At 35.3% G+C, this 18,525-nt stretch overlaps 1 protein-coding gene across 7 annotated transcripts in view; it reads right to left on the reverse strand.

Annotated features, from left to right (window-relative positions):
- Window positions 1-18,525, reverse strand: part of NIPBL (NIPBL cohesin loading factor) — a 147,143-nt gene that overhangs the window by 24,329 nt on the left and 104,289 nt on the right. For all 7 annotated transcript variants that reach the window (XM_058864285.1, XM_058864288.1, XM_058864281.1 and 4 more), the window contains 13 exons: window positions 16,039-16,236; window positions 15,784-15,855; window positions 15,596-15,685; window positions 14,351-14,454; window positions 13,054-13,140; window positions 10,586-10,817; window positions 9,738-9,889; window positions 8,967-9,047; window positions 7,745-7,845; window positions 6,534-6,672; window positions 6,246-6,328; window positions 3,841-3,973; window positions 2,798-2,941 (listed from right to left, as the gene is read on the reverse strand). In XM_058864285.1, the coding sequence (XP_058720268.1) occupies window positions 2,798-2,941; window positions 3,841-3,973; window positions 6,246-6,328; window positions 6,534-6,672; window positions 7,745-7,845; window positions 8,967-9,047; window positions 9,738-9,889; window positions 10,586-10,817; window positions 13,054-13,140; window positions 14,351-14,454; window positions 15,596-15,685; window positions 15,784-15,855; window positions 16,039-16,236 (1,616 nt within the window). The remainder of the gene's footprint in view (window positions 1-2,797; window positions 2,942-3,840; window positions 3,974-6,245; window positions 6,329-6,533; window positions 6,673-7,744; window positions 7,846-8,966; window positions 9,048-9,737; window positions 9,890-10,585; window positions 10,818-13,053; window positions 13,141-14,350; window positions 14,455-15,595; window positions 15,686-15,783; window positions 15,856-16,038; window positions 16,237-18,525) is intronic.

The raw sequence follows: 18,525 nt of genomic DNA on the forward strand, positions 1-18,525 counted from the left end.
TACGCAGCATGTAACATACCTTGCAAACATCAGCAAGTGGAGAAAGGTATAATTAACAAGTCCAGAACATCAGTGTATCAAGAGATAAACTAATGAAAAGTATGCATAAGTGTTCAAATAAATTAGACAATAATAAAAAATAAACTGTAGTGTTTGAAAATGTCAAAACAAAATAGATTTTCCTCTAAAACTCATTCTATGAATCATGAATCCAAACCACAGTGGGAAGCATTATATCCATTTATCAATCATTGACTAATATCATGGTAATGATATCAGAGTGCAGAAGAAAATATCCAACAGAAGTATTCAATTTAGCAGGAAAGAAAAATCTGTAGGGATGTGAGCTAATTTCTGAATAATAATTTAAGTTTCTGATGACAACAGCTGCCCCTGGATCTTATTTTCTTGCCATTTGAACAGATAAGTGAAGGTTATCTGTACTGTACATATTGTTCTTCTCTTACAAATTTGTAACACAACAGTCTACTGTACTGCATAGTACACACCTTCCACAATGCATGGATGGTGCTGTCTACCGTTAGTGATGTTAAGTTTCCTGAGAAACTGAAAATAAAATGTTTTAGCACTCAATTGCCCACCTTAATTTTATTCTCTGTAAGTGCTAATGCCTAGCAGCTATCTGATCCTGTAAAAACCCAAAACCAAACAGAAAAATTCAGGTCAGGTATATATCTTTCTAGAATATTTTTCAATATCAGAGAATAAGGAAAGAGATAAGGAAAGAGAAAAGGGTTCTTCTGAAATACTTCCTCACTAAGTATAATGCAAAATTGCCAGAATCACTGTCAAGAGTGGAGAATTATAATCCCTTATGATACAGAAGTATAAATTATATTACAGAAAGATTCAATATGGTATGTTGTAGAATATTCTAACCAAAAGAAATTGTGGCAAGAATCAGCCTCATAAAGGAGTAGATTATTTTTCCTCTTTAACTGCATGCCTGAAAAGCATAGAAGATTTTCCATCAATATAAATCTAATGGTCATTATAAAGTATGTGCAATATATCTGTAGTCTTCTCAGGGAAGTAGAAGGGAAATCCTGAGAACAGTTAGTTCAGAAAGAAATGTATATTCTCCATAAGAAAAATGCAAATCCCCATTTGTAAAAAGACACATGGGACACGAGCTTCTCTTATACTATATATAGGGCCCAAATGTATATCCTGCTTTAGCATATGTTGACACTCCGGCAGATTTTGAGCAGCATTAGCAGAAATCCAAATACGGACTCTCTAATGAAAGACCACATAGCGTGGTTTTGGTAGCAGGGTGGGGTGGCTTCTTTGAGAAGCTGCCAAAAGCTTCTTCCATGTCCATCAGAGCCAGTTCCTGGTGGCTCCAAAGAGATGACATGCTGCTGGCCAAGGCTGGGCTAATTAGAGATGGTGGTAATGTGATAACATATTTTACAAGAAAGAAAAGAAAGTTATTGTTCAGATGTAATTGTGACCAGAGCAGAGCAGGGTGAGAACATGTGAGAGGAACAGCCTGCAGAAACAGGGTCAGTGAAGGAGGGGGAGGAAATGCTCCAGGCACTGGGAAGAGGAAATGCTCCAGGCACTGGAACTGAGATTCCCCTGCAGCCCCTAGTGCAGTCCCTGGTGCAGTAGCTGTGCCCCTGCAGCACAGGGAGGTCCACAGGGATGCAGAGATCCACCTGCAGCCCCTGGAGGAGCCCACACCAGAGCAGGTGGGTGCCTGAGAGGAGCCTGGGAGCCTGGGGGAGACCTGTGGGAAGAGGGCCCTGCTCCCAGGCTGGAGCAGCCTGTCCTTGAAGGACTGCGCCTCACAGAAGAGTGACCCACTACTGCAGCGGTTTGAGGGGTGCTGGTGCCTATAGGATGGACTCACATTGCAGCAGTTTGCAGGGAGCTGGTGCCCATGGGTTGGACTCACATTGGAGAAGTTCATGGAGAACTGTCTCCGGTGGGAGGGACTCTACAGTGCGGCAGGGGAATGACTCCTCTCCCTCAGCAGTGAGAGAAGCACCAGGTGATGAACTGACCACAACCCCCACTCCCTGTCTCCTTGTGCTGCTGGGGAAGGGGGTCAAGCTGGGAAGGAGGGAATAGGGTGGGGGAAGGTGTTTCTAAGGACCTATTTTACTTCTCATTAACCTGCTCTGATTTTGTTAGTAAAAATTCAGTTCTTATCTCTAAGTTGATCCTGTTTTGCCTGTGGTGGTATTTGATGAGTGATCTCTCCTGATCCTTACGTCAACCCAGGGACCCTTCCTTACATTTCCTCTCCTCTGTGCAGCTGCAGAGGGGAGTCAGAGCAGCTTGGTGAGGGCCTGGCATCTGGCCAGCATCAACCCACTACAGACACATATACATGTTCAATAAGAAACACCAAAACCCCCCCAAAACCTCAAATTACACGACATAAAAACTAAACCTACAAGACTAATAGATTAATTCTCTAAAGCATGTATTTGAGTGCCAGCTTAGGTTCCACTTTACAATAGCAAATACAGGTTCATATGTGTTTTTAAGACCTCTTAAGATAGGATCCAACTGTTGCTCCATCATTTCCTCGGTATTGTCACAAGAAAACTGACTAACCACTGTAATGAATTAATTTATAGAATCACTACAGAAATGGTGCAAGGAAGATATGAGTTAACAAATATGATACTTAAAAATCGCATATATTTGATTCAGAAACCTAAACAGTGAATTAAGACTGATTCTCCATAAGGTATAATTAAAAATTTCAAGCATTTGAATGGATAGATCTCCATTCAGCTGCCATGGATGTCTCACACACCTGTTTGAGGATTCTGGCTAAAGATCCTTGATCCATTTTGCTAGTGACTGCATCTTTCCTCAGTCTTGCCGCTACAGTTCCAAGATAGTCAAGTGATGCAACTCTTAATGCCATTTCTGTAGATTTGTTACTGAACTGGTGAACCTAAGAAAAGTAGAATAGACATTTAAAAATAAATATTTATTTCTGCCACAGAGATTCTTCTCACAGAAGACTGCTTTACCTTATTAAAGTTTCCACCTAACTTCCATATTGCATAAAATTATGTAATTTGCTATTACATCACACATACATTACTTACTTTACATTAATGCTTCTTTTTTATTGGGTCTCTCGCGCTCTACAAATTTATCTGTCATGTTTTTTTAAATATATATTTTCATTAAACAAACTGGACAACTGGCACAGCAGACATCCAGGAGCAGATATTTTAAGCATCATAATGCTACCTCCTCATTATTCACACAAATATAAAGCTATGTTTTACCAAGAACAGGACCATGCAATATTTTTCAAGAAGCAGCTCAAATTACTGTGTTAATTACATTATAATACTGAAGAGAAACTGAAAAACACACTAACTAAAACATTCTCATTCTGTAAAATACCATAAGCATTTGCTGTAGTTGTTAAAAACCAAACCACTGAGTTGTTTTCTGGTTCTGTGCTAAGGGAATAGTCCAGAGAAGATTCTTAATATGTACAATTACAGCTATTAGGCTGACTTTACTCCATATAAATACATGCACTTACTAGATGCTATGAAATGACGCCTTTTAATGTTGAAAATGTAATCAAATAGTGAAACTGGACTTCCACAAGAAACTATACATACCATTTTCAACAAGTTTCATATGAATGATCTTCTAACCAAAATTTTATTATTTATGTATTGCATAGCAGTGATACATGCAAGGAAATCCCTACATGCTGCATGTGTGTCAACAATCAGAAAGTATTCCCACAGTAGTTTCAGCAGAAATAAACAAGTCTTCATTTTAATAAGAAATGAATTCACACAGTTAAAAACAAGAATCCCTTACCAATAGCCTTCCTAGTAAGCTAAGTAGCAACTCTGCAGCTGGCCATTCTGGTTTATTGACTGTAGAAAGAAGATCTTGAATAAAGTTCTCAAACAATGGCCTGTAATCTTCTTCCCCTTGTTTACTGCCACACCTGTTAAGAAGAAAATGCTTTTTGTAAGCAAATTTAACAAACATACAAGGTTTTCTTCTGATACAAACAGAAGTAATCCCGTGTTTAATCAGAAAAAGCAGTTTTATGTAATTCCAAAAAAACAAATCTGAAATACTAGCAGAAAATTTGTTTTATTTGTTTGCAAAGAAATAGCTTAAACAGTTCTCGCTCCAAGTTGCACTAGAAATAATACAGCTAATCCATAGCAGCACAATTTAGTTGCTAAGATTTTTATGTTTACCTTTGCATTAAAGTCTGTATTAATTTGGATACAAATAGTAGGTATAATTATAAAAATTAATTTAGAGTAGGATATTTAAGAGTTGGTATGTTTATATTCTTTAATCTCAGTTTTCTTTATCTGATAGTGATAACACATCTCAGTATTATGCTTCACAAAGGTTACAATCAGAATGCCAAAAAACCACCCACCAACCAACCAACCAATCCCACAAAAAACCCACCAGAAGTTAGCATACCTTTTACTTTTTGACTTCTATATATCATCCCTAAGTTTAACATCAGAAGCATGCAATTGCTAGATGGCTTGTTAAATAGCTTTTCAGATTTAAGTGTAGAAAATAATACAATTAAAACCTAAAGACTTATTCTTTGAAATCCTATGGTTAATTCAGGTACATTATTTATTCCTTTCTGAGCTACTGACATTCCTAACTTTAGCTCAGTGAAAGTAGATTTTAGGTTTTTTATATCTGATGACTGAATCAGCAAGGTTTCACCACTTAAATATTATCATGGGTTAACTTCACCTTTAAAACCGAGTGAAAAAAAAAAGAGGAAGTTGAAGCTACTGGTGACTGATGGGAGTTTTTCTTCTTGACCAATTATCAGTCATTTCAAGAATTGACAGCAGATCTGACCATTAAAAAGTGAATTCAACTTGTAAACACTCCCTTAAGAAGTACACTCAGAGCTGTCTCGTTCTCTTTTGGTTTCCGGCTTTGGAGAGGTAACAAGCTCCGTCTTGGCTTTCCCCCCCCCCCCCTCCCAGGCCCGGGACAAGGCCGCAGGGAGGGGGGGGGAGGAGAGAAAAGCAGTTTAGCAGTTTTGTTTAGTTTTCAAAGTCTGTTGCTAGACTGAAACCGGACACTATGAACTTTTGTAGCTTTCTTCTTTTAACTCCTTTATTACCTAGATAAACAACAGATTACTCCTTTTTCTTAGAACAGACAGAGAAAGAGAGACAATTAACATGTAAGACATCATAAACCTACCAGAAACAGTAAAGAAAAGAGTTAAGTTTAAATAAGAAAGAGAGAAAAAGAAGATGCTTGTTGCTGAAAAGTCTTTCTGTTGCAGCTATGGAGATGGACAGTAGTTTAAAGACTCCTTTAATTCATGGCTAGAGTATGGGAGGAATAGAGTATTCAAAGTGTGGACTTTAAAGAAAAGAAAAATGATTATGATCCTGTGAGTTGCTGGAACTTGCGAGTGAAGTGAAGATTTTAAAGCCTTAAAGGAGCCAGGGAGATGGCTGTTTTCCAGGAGGGCTCACAGAAACAACTGAAAAAGATTTCTGCTTTGAATCACTTATCCTTAAAAATAGCATCCCTAGAATCTGTGTGCAATTTGACCCATTGCACACCTCAGAGTGGTGTGAGATGGGAGGAGTGGACTCTAGAAACTCCATGGATTAGCAGAAAGAGACTTCTGTTTCTCTACGGGGACTGATGAAAAGACTCTAAAATTGAGACTGTTTTTGACCACTACCACCAAGATTGTAAAACTTTTTTTTGTCTCTATGTTGTTATGTGTACAAAGAAATGATCAAGTAGTGAAAAGTAAAAGGGTTCTCTGAAAGTTTATTTTGGTATTTTTATTCTAGTAGTTTGTTAATAAACTGTCTTTATTCCTTTTAAGTTTTAAGCCTGTTTTGCTCTTATTTTAATCCATATCTCTAGCAAAAAATAAGTAAGTTTTTATTACTAGCTTGAAACCACGACAAATATTTGCTCAGCCTTCTCTTTCAGGCTTCACATTAAGTAAGAGACCCATAATAAAGGAATCCTACATGAACTCTGAGACAGATTCCTAAATATATGAAGAACACTGCAGAATTTCTCTTCTATAAACATTTTTGTCTAGGCAAGAAGCTCTCTTAGGTGTCAATAGAGTATATTGTTATAAATAACTTTATGAATAGGTATTTATTACTGTTCAGTGGTCAGATATTACAGTATTCATTTGGAGATGGGTTTATCAATACACTAAGGAATGCAACAGTACTTACTTCTTAAGAAAAATAGAAAGGAAGTTTTGTGCTGTTCTCATGGCAGTTTCATATGAGTTAGTAATAAGCACATCTTGATCCACCTGAAAATAACAAGATACATTTGTCTATTATCTTAGCATAGATCTATGATTTCCAGATCAGCATTTCTTATGCACCAAAAAATTACAGCAGACATAAAATTATGATGCTTGATTACTAGAGCACTGTAATAACGCATTATACCTATGAACACACATAAGTAATTTCTCCACACAGACATAAAAAAGGCTTTTAAAAATATCTTACTTTCTTGTTTGATTCCTCTTCTGAATTAGAATCCTTTTCTGCTGATGGTAAGTGCACCACACACTGAATAAGTTGCAGAACTAGTGCTGTTACCATCTGAATGTACATAGGCTCTCCATCAGTGTCACTGCTGTTTAACCTATTAATAAGAAAAGATCGTATTAACATTAAAAGTAAGCAAAGAGGACAAAACACACAAAAAAAATTGTTTTTAAGTTGTATCTTTCAAAAATTATTACCACAGCTAGAAATCCACATTCCAGACATTTATCTATTAATATGCTTCTTTTTATGCAGTGTAACATTTGACCTAACAAAACCAATAAGTATTGCTCTTGCATGGAAGAGGTGAACTAAAACAGCACATAGTTCACTGGCTGAAACAGTTACAGGAATATTTAATAAAACAAACACCTACTTGCTAAAATACATAATAAGCTTGTTATGTATAATACCATGTTCTCTCCTACACAACACAACAAAACACACGAAACTGTTGCTGTAATAATTTTTTCTGTAGTATTTAATGTATGTGAAATGTGTAGGACTTTTTAAAAACAGAAAAAAGTGACCAGAACCTAGCCTGACTTTTACAAGGACTACACCTACAATAATCTGCAGCAGCATAGCAGACTACAAACTTCAGCAGGCAACTGTCTTAAGTTGGTAAAAAAACTATGTTTCTCCCTAATGTAACCTCAGAAGTAGTATGAGTTTACTGCCCATATACACACCAATACCATCTTATTGCTACACTTAACAACATCAAAAAGATGGTAAACTCCGACATATGAGATGATACGGATATGAAACTGACTCCCTTCCTGAAAAGAGTGCTTTGAGTGTATCCTCAAAGAAATTCAGCCGGAATGTTCCTACAGAGATTTAGCAATAAAGAAATTATGTAATTCCATACAAACTGAATTAAAGAATTGACCAACAATAAATAATCCTCAACTCACACCAGCATGACACATGTTCAGATTCTCAGTGAGAAAAATAATGTTTCAATTATTAAAGTGATAGCATAAAAACCAAGCAAGTATTACAAGACATTTGTCAAAGAGTTTGTTTTGAAATCTCAACCTGCAAAAAGTGCAGCTTGTAGAGACACATTTTTAGTGTAATTATCAATGAAGCCTAAAATCCTACATCTACAAAACTGTAAATGCTATAGTCTACAGCAGTTACTAATTTACATCAGAAGTTACCTGAAGTTTCTCAAACTCCTCTTGCTAGTTGGTAGTCTCGCAAGAGAAGTGAAAATTTCTTCTAGTATTAGCTGTCTGTGTTTTTCATACCGGGAGAACACCTATTTAATAGTTACAGGATTATTAGACAATGATTTATTGTTACATAAAATACAGCTTTTAAAATGTCTTGTAAATAATTATATATGACAGCATACACTTCACAAGACACTTCAATAAATTATAATTCACCTTACTGTTAATGCATTACTTTCTCAATGCAAGCAATTCCTTATAAAATACATAAAAACTTTTCCAAACAGAGATTTAGAAAAAATCTTTATATAACATGAATGTGCATTAGGTCTTGCAAATACCTTCTATTTAAAGTATTTTTGTTGATGGTATAACACATTATATAGGAAAGTCAAACAATACAATACTAAGTTTTTATTAGTTTTTATTTTATTTGCTAAGACTTGGTATTTATTTCTCTCAGTACAAAGGAAAACTCTGTCATAACACAATTTACGTGAACACATGTAGGTTGTAGAGTACATTTGAGAAAACAGTTTTGCTTCCTGCGCCAAGTTTTAAAGTTTGCCTGACATGATATGTTCTTTCAATTTACAGAGTCAGAACCATTGATTTTGCCTCCCCTTTTGTTTGGGAAGAATACTGAAGTATATAATCCTTACAAAGACTAAAAATCTCTCACTTGAACAAGGACATTTGTGTTCTACTACATTTTTCCTGAAATAGTATTTTACCTATCCTGTGATTTTTTCCAACAGTCACCTCCTGTGAGAAAAATAATTTATTCTATTATACAGAAATACCATACTAGTTCTATGACTTACTGCGCAAGTTCAAATCTGAACATAGGAAATAAGGAAAACCACATAGCTAGGATTAAAGATTGGAAAAAAAAAATAGATATCTTAAAATAAAAAAGGACGGGTAAGATGAAGGAGCTTGTGTTTACACTTTAACTGACAATCAAAATTAAGAAACTTCTTACTTAAAGTAGGCAATTTCTTTCTATAGCATACTCTGCAAATAGGGGCAGCTCAGACAGATATAACACTATTTCTATATTATGGTATCAAACTGCAAAAACATGCAAGAACAGCATTAATTCTACACTCCAATTCTCTACCAGAGAGAAAATACAGCCTATGTAAATGCCCTCAGAACACTCAGCAGTACAGGCACAAGAACCCACAAATTAGAAGGCACTTACCGCAGTTACTAATTTGATGGCACACAACTGTAGCTCACTGACATTTTCTACAAAGAAAGGTGTTATTCCCATAGATGACACCTATCAATTGATAGAAGTTATTTTAAGTACATAGGATTAACAAACTGGTATTTACGCAATGTCACAAGTCAGCAGGTAAGGCTTTCAACAATTACTTTGTATTATTTGCAAATGAAAATATTAAATTATGGCACAGGTCTTATGAGAGATGGCTGATGGGGTATGAGGCTGTTTAGGATGGAGACGGGGAGGCTCCAGAGGGGGCCTTATAGTCCTCTACAACTCCCTGAAAGGAACGTGTAGTCAGGTGAGGTTGCTCACTTCTCCCAGCTAACAAGTGACAAGACAAAGGAAATGGGCCATAAATTGTGCCAGGGGTGGTTTAGATAGGATTGCAAGTGCCTATGGAAGCAGTCCAGCCAATATCCCTGTAGATATGTGAAAGATATGTAGATAGGACATTTAAGGACACAGTTTAGTGGTGCGCTTGGAAGTTTAGACTTGATGTTCTTAAAGATCTTCTCCAGTGTAAATGATTCTACTACTCTATATTTGAATACAGTCAGGTTAAACTTTTCTTAAGTGTAGAAGAGAAAATGCAAATGACGTACTACACAGTCACTCTGATGTTAAGAATTCAAAAGCTTGTACTAATTTCAAACTTCATGTCACTGAGACAACTATATTTCACTTTCACTCTAGAAAAAGCAAGGCTAACATTTTTGGACAGGAATTCTGAAAAAAACCTACCTGAAGAATAGTTGTATCTGTAAGAAGCTGTATCTCTAGCAACTCTGACAAGCTGCTAACAATGTCACAAACTTTGTTATACAACATCACTATAACTCTTTGCTTGTGGGTGGAACACTTGGCACGTTTTGCTTTTGAACTTAAAACACCACCTAGAAAATAAAATACACATTCATTAATATTTTCAGTGTTTCAAATACCAGAAAGATGATCTTCCTCAAAAAGTGCCCCCAAATAATTACATCACTACAGATTTGCGAAAGCAATTTAGAAAAACTACTTAGTAGCATCAGCTGGAAAGCAGGAATTTCACATAATTATTTTTCATAATTACTCTAAATTTTTGACCTGAAATTTTAAAAGATTCTTAAAATTGGAGCCATGCACCTGTCAGTATGTACATGAAAACAAAAGGCTAGAAGTTAAATAGTCTTTCTTCCCTGAAACAAATCACTATATACAGGGGGACTATGACTATGAAATTACTTATTTCAACATATAATAACTAAACATAAAAGTTGAACTTCAAACTTCTAAGTACTGTAATCCAAATACTTTGGTTACATTGACATTATTGCAGTAAATTGCAGTAAATTGCAGTAAACCAAGGCACTAAGTTCTTCAGATGACACATTTCACTGTTTTTTTCACTATGTCTCATCATCCTCAAATTAACAGTGCTATTTATATATAACTGTACAGCTGTTCAGGATACTGTATGTGATAAGAAAGAATTACCAGTATAAAATTTGCATACAAAAATCTTGTTCCACAATGTCATTTATACCATCATATAGTAGATAAATTTTTATAGCTTTTAATATGGAAAGATTTCTTAGCATACTAACCACCATGAGGATCCACTCGATACACAGGATCATACTGAGGATAGAGAGTGTTCTGCAAATGAAATTTTGTGTACTGGATAACTCTTTCTATTACATCCTCAATATATACAGCTTTAGGCATATTTGGTGATGTCATAATATTGATAGCAGTAAGACAAGCATCAGCAGATTTTGTCACTCTTTCCATAATGAGATCTCGCCATAATCTCTCCTCATCTTCAGTGTCATTATTCTGCAACAGGCAAGAAAAACAAGAGAATATGAGCAAGAAGTTAAATTTTTATTCTCACCAAGTAAAAGAAAATAATGCTACATTAATATGCTTATATATACTAACGTATAAAATATTGTATTTCCTTTACAATACCAAAATACTTTTTTTTAAAAATCAAGTAATATTTGTTTTACTAGCAACAAGTTTGTAATGTGTGTCTAAGCTACTGGTCTTCAAAGTCATGTAATCTATATTCTTTTGTTAGAACACAAAGGTTTCTGTGTCTCATGGGAAGCACTGTAAGGGAAGACTGCTGTATGCTCTATTTAAGACTGATGTACATTAGGCAAAATCCAATTCCTTCATCTGGTGTTTTCTTCTTCAGTGCTGCTTTGATTCATATAATTTCTGCCACTAGAGGGAATTCCTGTACAAAAAGACTTTGCAAGTCACATGAAATATGTAAGTACACAACTTTCTCTTCTTAAACCAACCCACTGATTATCAACCTCCTATGAAATACGTCCATTTAGATTACAATAGGCTACAATACAATAATTTCTGTATTACTGTGTTTACATGAGGTACCAAAACAAACATATATGAGGTTAAATATGACCGTCCAGGACTATTTAAATATTGTAATAACATTATTACAGCAAAGCTAGGTAGAATTTCTCATAGCTTCTCAACTACAGACAGTGCCTCCAGAGAAAAAGAGTCTTTACTACCTATATGACACCACACTTCAACACTGTTGGCTTTCCTTGTGAAGGTCAGAGGTAAATGAGACTGTAACACCTTTTTGCCTTTGGGTTAAGAGAATTTGAACCAATAGAACAGTGCATTATATATATGATATACATAATTATAGAATCAACAAAAATCTGCAAATCAAGAGATCCCTGCAATCTTCTCAGATACAATGGCTTTACAGAACTTGCTACATACACAAATGACATCTTAAGGAAAAAAAAAATGTTTTCCCTAATTAATTTTAGAAATGAAGTGAATATTAAAGCATCCTCTGCTTCTGAAAAATATACTGACATGGAGGTAAGATATCTTCACTGCACTGTAAAAGTAGCAAGCTTATGCCTTAGGAAAGACTTCCTTTGTCACAATGATTAGAATAATTTTTAATAGTTTTAAGAAACCCTAAAACTTGTTTGTTTTTCTAAAAAACTTGTTTTGTATTTTTTTAACCCAAGTTTGTCTCTGAATTGCAAGCACTGGACAATTTCATTAAATATAACATAACATAACATCACATCATATCATAATTATATGACAATAACAACTTCTGAATAATTTTGAGTTTTACTTCAAAAAACTAGAAGAAAAATATCACTTTAAAATCATTGGCATAAAGACTTCATGACAATGAAGTAGACCAGTTAAATCCTTACTTCCCTTTTATGCAGTTTTTGTATTGCCAAAGACATTCAGAACCATATACTGAAACTATGAAACCCTTACAAACTATCTAGATCAAAGTATTTAGGTACAAATAATGTGTCTCTGGTTTTTGTGTGCAAGTTCAAACTCTTCCTTTTTGATATAAACTACTACTCTCGTACTTCTACTGATGAGGAGCTTTTCTCTATAAAACTCAATTCTAATTTTGCTGCAATATAGTTCTGAATAGAAAGTGTATAAATAAAAAAATATGTGAAATATGGAACATCAACATCATAAATTCTCTAAATCTTTGAGTAGTTTTAGGTATACCAGGAAAAAAAACCATCCTAAAATATTAAACTTCCCATTAATTTTATTTACATTGACATTGAAACTTGGCCGTGTAAGAACACTTAAACCATAAACTTCCTCCTTAATGCTCAGGAGAAAGATAGACTCCATGTGAAAACTATAGTATTTCTGACATTTTGTAAGGGATGCTTTATGGACACATAGCAAAGAAACATGCAACAACAATGTAAATTACATCAGAATTACCATGAATATTTCAGGATGAAACTATAATATCTCAGGATGAAACAAAAGAAAATACAGTTGCTCCCAACAGATCTGTTAGTTGTAACTACTAGAGTAAAATATGATTAGTACTGAAAAAATACAATTAATTTAATTTTGTTTCAAGTATTAAAATTTGACTAACTCAATCAAACATTTGTTATATTACAAATCCCTTTCACACACATACACAGTATTTGAACCTATCACTAAATAGGACTCAAGTGAAGAAAACTATTCTGCACAATGGTGTGAAATTATGAAATTTCAAACTCACGTGGTTAAGTAAAGTAGAAAGCTTTGATCCATCTTGAATATTCTTCTCCAAAATATTCAGGACTTTTACTGTTTTATCTGTTGAGAGCTAAAACAAATAAAGAAACATGTCAAACAACTGCAGAAATATAAATAATTCCAAATTGCTGAGAAGAACATTGAGGAATGAAGGACAGAGCTTGTATAACCTGAATCACCTCAACTGTGAGCAATCTGGCATGAGCAGAATGCAGATACTATAATGAAAACAGGTAAAATATATTCTAGGATTGGAATTAAACTGCATTTTCAACCAGCAAAGACCACAGAAACAAATTTTTAAACTGCCTGTCATTAATGTTGTGCTGTTATATGCTTCTAGAAATAGAAATTTACCAAATCCATGTATGATCTACAAATTCTAATTGACAATATAGAGCTTTATTAGGAGAAAATCCATACTGCATGAACAAGTAGATATAAATTCCCTGATACTTGAAAGATAATAAAAGGGAAATATATTCTTAATATTAGTGCTATCTTCCAAGAAGTCACATGTTGAAAAAAGTAAATTGAACTCACTTACAAATCTTCTGAGAAGCCTGATTAAATAACTTGTGGAATACGTTAAACTTGAGGAGAGTCAGCTTCTCCAATCTAGATACTATTCACCATTGGAAGCAACAAAACTGATTTTATATAGACATGAATGTATGTATGTATGTATGTATTTCTATGAATGTGTGAAGGGAGCATAAGAGTGAGAACGATCAGGACAGAGAAATGATCATGCCACTCACAAACTACAAAGGAAGGTAGGGGGATTGAAGGAAAATTCACAAGGAATATCTAATGTTTGGAATAAAGAAGTTTGGAATAGTCCAGTGTAATTATAATAGCATGTGGTTTCACAGACACTCCACAAACTTAAGTGGTCAAGAGCAGGCAAAGAGTTTAATAAAGGACATAAGATATAAGACATAAGACTGAACAAAACCAAAAGCTCCAGGAAGACAAAAGGAGATCAAGAACAACATTTCCAGAGGTGAGACATCAACAAGTTTGCACTTGTTGCAAACAAAAGTTCCTCTAGCTGACTGGGGAAGAGTAGGACACCTTTCAACAAAAAAGTCTCAGCTTCAGAAAGAGTAACAGGATGTTTTAAGTTCCTAAGCACTTCATTTAAGTGAGCAGAATCTCAGCTGTTCTTCTGGTCTGTGCACCCTTGAAAAGGGTGGAATGTAATTACAGAGGAAGTAAATTTTTGTATGTTGATCAGTATTTTATGTCGCAGAAAAAGGTAGATTACGAAGAGGTACCTTGTCCATAATGCCCATTGCCTTGATTTTTGCAGATTCACTGCCCAACTCACTAAGCTGATGTTTGCCCAGTAACAATTCCTGTGGGATCTCATCATCATCACCTTTAAAAAAAAAAAAGTAAAAAATTAACAATCTTATTTCTAATAAGACTTTCAGGAAACCAGTATTTTTTATTACAATATGCAAAAGCTAACTGAAAAAAAAGAGCTAATTGTCCAAATAGTCAGCATCTAATGGTTCTAAATAATTAGCATCTAATAAAGACTGATAATGACACCTTTTGGTTGTGTTGAAACAATAAATACTTGTTGAGTATGACTGCCTCTGAAATACCACTTAAGAGACTAACATGAGGCATGCCCTTCTGAAAGTCACAAAGTAATAATTTTTAAAATAGCAAACCCCATTTGTTGCAGTACTTGTGCTATCACTTTTATTTCAGTAAAACGGATCTTCAATTATTGTAGCCCTAAAGTTCAAATCGGGGCAAGAACAATAAACAAAAAACACATAAGAAACTAAGCATCTTGAGATAATCTGAGTCTTAATTATACTTAATCTTAGACAAAAATCATGTTACCAGACACAGAAAGATCCAATTACTTCACTTTTATGTTCAAGGTTGCATGCACTATGCCTTTAAAAACTAAGAAAATAGAAACTTGTTTACTATGCCACTCCCCTTGTTTTAATCCTGTGACAAAGATGGTAGGAAAAAAAATAATGAATATTCCATTATCCTTTTCAAAAGAAAGTCACCTTTGGCAACATGAACTACTTCCTTAAACACTTAGCTAAGGATACTGTTCTTCCATTGAAATGGGTAAGTGATTCAGTCTTAGCCATAAATACACTAGGGCTCTGCTGCCTGAACGGAATAATCATATCTGCATGTAGCAGATGCATAATTATGTGCCTTGGACATTCCTAACAAGAGAACCACCTTGTTTACACATTTGACACCCTAATGACATCCCAAAGAAGTATCCTTTCCACTTAAGGGGACTAGTTATTATAATTTATGCCCCTTTTGGATTCTGCAGACGGAGGAAGAAGGATCTTCTTCAGGCAGTGGCAAGTGTAATTGGAAAGGTAAAGGCCACCACTCACGGTGGAAGCCATATAAATCCAGAATGCCATAGCAAGTTATCACATAAAATTAAATCACCATGAAGGAAGTTCAAAAATACTAATACAGGTTTTTATCTGGGGCAAGCATTTTGAAAATTTCTGATGTATTACCAAAAGCTGTAAAATCCATGTCTTCCAGATTTTCCAAAATATTCTCTATTGAAGCAGTAAACCTTTTGAAGGTTGAAGAATCCATCATTTCTGGAGAAAAAAAAAAAAAAGATAAATTAATAAGCAATTATCTTAAAAATATTATAAAGCAGAAAATGCAAGCTTTAGAATAAATTTTCTAAAATTACCTTCAGGTGTTAGTTTAGGTTCATAAGCTTTCCTCTTTTTCTGTTTTTCTTTCTTCTTCATTTTTCTAGCCACTAATTAAGAGAATAAGGAGTAAAATAAACACATCCTCAAAACATAAAAAAGTGATTATTTACATTTCTTACACTTATACTCGATATTGCATGCAATGATGTCCATTTTAAAATGTTTACCATATCCATTAAAAAAGCACTAGTATTATGGAATAAGATTAAATCCTTATAATGATCAGTTACCCTCACTGAGGCTAGGAGGAGAAGAATAATCATCCATATCAGAGTCATCGGGACTGCGATTACGGTAACGGCCACTACCAGAAATCCTCCTTCCTTCATGATAATGACCACTTCTCCTGTGGTCACCAGAACTTCTTCTGTCATGTTCTTCATACTCCCAAGCTTCATCTCTATCCTTTTTGTGTCTCTTACGAGAAGCTAGAAATAAATGCATTTTAATTTTAAACACAAAACTTACACTTCTAATAGTTCAAAACGGAATAATTTTAAACATTTAAAAGATGTGCAGATGTAGGGCTTAGGGACATGGTTTAGTAGTGCACTTTGCATTAGTAGTATGATTTGACTTGATGGTTATAAAGGTCCTAAATTATTCTATGATTTGCAGGCCCAACACTCTTATAGTGTTCTAAATCGTATCATCACTCGTATAGCTGTTCTAAATCAAATGGACACTAAAGTTACCAGTACAACTCTGTTATGGATTCTTTATTTTAATGTTTTCTTTTGTATTATGACAAACTGTGCTTGAAACTGGCAAAGATACCAGAAAACATTTAAAAACATGAATTTACAGGGCATTTATCTTTTTAAAAGCAAAGTAAGCAAAGCTGTACAAATCAAAATCAGTTTCATCCTTTTAGAAGAGAATATTGAGATAATATCCTCAGTTATCTAAATTATGACCAATACTGGGTGTCCATATTCCAATTCAGTAATTGCCTTGCCCATTTAACACACCAAGTTCCAATGAGACTTTGTAATCTATTTTCCAAAAGATACTCTGTTTTCCCAAAAGAATTATAACTTTGCCTTGGTATATACTGCAGGAAATTTGTACAAAAGAGAAAGCTGGAGTCACAATTCTGGGCCAAACGGCAAGCTTCTACCACAGATAATTATTCTAATTAATTTTCATTAGTTTTCATTTGGTTTCACCAAAAACCCAGCAAAAGCGAATGCTGAAGAAGTTGGAGCAAATATTGCACACAGGTTTTGTGGAAATAAAATGGGGGAGCAGAATGACAGTTCTCTTGTTACTTTGAAAGGAAGTCTTGTACATTTTAGTTGATAGAATGCTCAGTTTTAACAGAAAAGGAAATGGATGAGGAGGTAGCTTCCTCCATGAAATCAGCCAACTTTCCATTTTTTAACATAACCAGCCAACTGAGCTCCTAAAGAGATGTCTAACACAGACTGTACTGCAAAAATCAAAACACTTGCAAAACATCACATTTCTAGACTGGCAGTGTTTATTGCCAGTTTATTGCTTCTGAACCTGCATATAACACTTCTGATATTGTGTGTCTCTACCAAAGTCTCCTTGGCATGACTGTATATAAGGCTGTTTCTGAGCAGAATGGCTCAAAGCATTTATACAGAACTGGAACTGAACTGAGAAGTTCTTACCACAACTCATGTATTAAGAAACATACCAGGTTATAGTCCTATATCAGTCCAGGATCAGAATTAATAAAAATGACTCCTAAGGGAACACTTCTGTTTGGCAATGAATCCTAGAGGTATCAAATTCCATAAATGTAGTAGAGGTGGTCCAAGTTTTTAACCTAATAACTCAGTTCAGGCTTCAAGCTGTATTACATCTGGATTAAACTTCCTTCTGGAAAAGTATAGTCATGCTCAGGATGGCAGAGGTACTAGCACTGCCTAAAATGGTTGAGAGAGTTATCTGTGACTGAAGAAATGGTGAGCCATCTGGGAGCACTCAGTGGGTAGGAAACTGGCTGGATGATCACAGTCACAGAGTTGCGGTCAGTGGCTTGATGGTCAAATGGAGATCAGTGACAAGTGGTGTTCCTCAGGGGTCAGTGCTGGGGCCAGACAATGACACTGAGATTGAGGGCACCCTCAGCAAACTGCAGATGACACAGAGCTGTGTGGTGCACTGGTGGGAATGGATGCTATCTAGAAGGGGAAAATTGTGACAGGCTCTAGAGGTTAACCTGTGTGATCTCATTCACAAGGACATGGAGTCCTAGGACAAGGGGTAATGAAACCGCAAGAGAGCAGGTTTAGATAAGAGATCAGAAAGAAATTCTTTATGTGGGGGTGGTGAGGCAGTGAGCAGGTTGCCCTGAAGCTATGGATGCAACATGCCTGGAAATGTTCAAGGCCAGGCTGGACAGGGTCCTGGGCAACCTGGTCTAGGTGAGACATTCCCATCCATGGCAGGGAGGCTGGGATGACCTAGATGACCTTTAAGGTTGCTTCCTAACCCTAACTCAAACTGTTCTATGATGCCTGGAGTAAATGCACTGGAGAAGAAAGTAAGAGTTCTATGGGAAAAGGCACACATATTAATTGATTCCTTTATCCCATGAGAGAGTGTTTTCTGAAGGCAGATGGCTCTTTCTGCAGTTTACAAATCATCTGTAACACTAAGCTCTGTTGGATGAATTCTGACCCCAGTTATATTTCCACAAAAAAGTAACTCCAATATTGCTTCCTGGCAGAATTCCAGATTGA

The sequence above is a fragment of the Poecile atricapillus genome, chromosome Z, assembly GCF_030490865.1.
Source record: "Poecile atricapillus isolate bPoeAtr1 chromosome Z, bPoeAtr1.hap1, whole genome shotgun sequence".
In the NCBI taxonomy this organism is placed as follows: domain Eukaryota; kingdom Metazoa; phylum Chordata; class Aves; order Passeriformes; family Paridae; genus Poecile; species Poecile atricapillus.